Source organism: Puntigrus tetrazona, chromosome 8 (assembly GCF_018831695.1).
Source record: "Puntigrus tetrazona isolate hp1 chromosome 8, ASM1883169v1, whole genome shotgun sequence".
In the NCBI taxonomy this organism is placed as follows: Eukaryota; Metazoa; Chordata; class Actinopteri; order Cypriniformes; family Cyprinidae; genus Puntigrus; species Puntigrus tetrazona.
In genome coordinates this window covers 22,061,412-22,062,924 of record NC_056706.1, presented here as the reverse complement: position 1 = coordinate 22,062,924, position 1,513 = coordinate 22,061,412, and the positions used below count along the sequence as shown (strand labels likewise).

The 1,513-nt window shown below is 35.2% G+C and overlaps 1 protein-coding gene across 1 annotated transcript in view; it reads left to right on the top strand.

Annotated features, from left to right (window-relative positions):
- The window catches only part of LOC122350973 (dematin-like), a 7,315-nt gene that overhangs the window by 4,405 nt on the left and 1,397 nt on the right, over positions 1-1,513 (top strand). The window contains exons 10-12 of the mRNA XM_043247763.1: positions 296-405; positions 544-649; positions 1,048-1,112. Of these exons, the coding sequence (XP_043103698.1) occupies positions 296-405; positions 544-649; positions 1,048-1,112 (281 nt within the window). The remainder of the gene's footprint in view (positions 1-295; positions 406-543; positions 650-1,047; positions 1,113-1,513) is intronic.

Genomic DNA, 1,513 nt, shown 5'->3' with positions numbered 1-1,513 from the left:
TTAAAATTGATTAATCTATTGATTAAATCAATATTATTAATTTCTTTTAGTCAAAATAAATACATTTACATTATACTGTAGTATTCTGATGTTACTGTAATATTAAAAATTAATATTAACAAACAATAATTATTACAATTTGTATTTATAATAATTAAAAGTCTCTCTCCACTGATTAGTACTTAATAATATTTGGTTTTAATGTTTAATATTTATTTTACTGTCTGTATACTACATTGTAGTGTTCTATTATTGTTGTAATATTAATTATGAATATAAATGAAATTCATGACAGAGATTGAGTGGAGGAAGAAGGCAGCTGAGCAGGGAAAGCCAGTGGAGGATGATGACTTTGAGGATCTGACAGAAGATGCAAAGAGACTCCAGGAACAGGAACTTCAGAAGGTGACATTAATATCCCTCTCCCTATAAATCCGTCCTGGGCTGTGTTTGTTTGATGGATACGCACACACATACACACACACAACACAGCACAGCGCTTAATGGATCTGGCCAATCATGACCGGTCTGTTTGTTCTTCAGATTCAGTCTAACTTGGGCAAATTGATCCTGAAGGAGGAAATAGAGAAATCAGTGCTCATCCGCAGAAAAACACGTTCCCTGCCAGACGGGACTAACATACATTTGGGTACGTGATGTCTGTTTTAGTCTTCAATGCACTTCAGTGCTTTCTGTAGCTTCGTCTTCCAAAGACATTTCGTATCAGAGTTGGTGATTCCACGAAGCACCTTTAACATCAATGAAAACTTTACACAAAATAAAAAAGTATATTTCACATTTTTGTATTTTTTAAGAGATGTTTTTCTAGAAAACTAGATGCTTCTTCTGTGGAATCAAACCCCTTCCGAAACCTTTAATCTGCAGAGTGTTAACCTCTATATCCACTGCATTCGCCTGTTTCTCCTGCTAGCAAGTCACAGAGGACGCCCAGTGTTCAGATGACGAACTGCGTTTGCGTGAATAGAAAGTCTACTGAAGAATGCATGTCGGGCTTCTAATGAAGCGTTTCTTTGGCATTCGTTGCAGGATCATCAGCCAGCGCGACGAAATCGGCCTCTTTACCTCCCTGCAGTCGAACGGGCCTCACGAGAGTAAGAGAGATCAGACCTCCAAACATTTAATCATCATACGACTTTTCCTGTCAAGTTACTTTATTATTCAGAAAAATATTCTAGAACTATTGTTAATATGAATATTGATAATATTAATTATTACCTCTTTTTTCTTCTCATTGTCCAGCTCACTGAGTTAAACAGTTTTGGAATCTATTCAGTCGATCTCTGGGTCTGGCGATGGTTCTTTTAGCATAGCTTAGCATAGATCATTGAATCCAATTAGACCAGTAGCATTATGAATTTTTTATATCGTTCCTGTTTAAAGCTTGACTCTTCTTTAGTTATATTATGTACTAAGACAGAGAAAGAGTCTATTTCCTATTTTAAAGTGTCCCTTTAATATGTTTAAGGAATAATATTATTTGTAATGTTAAATA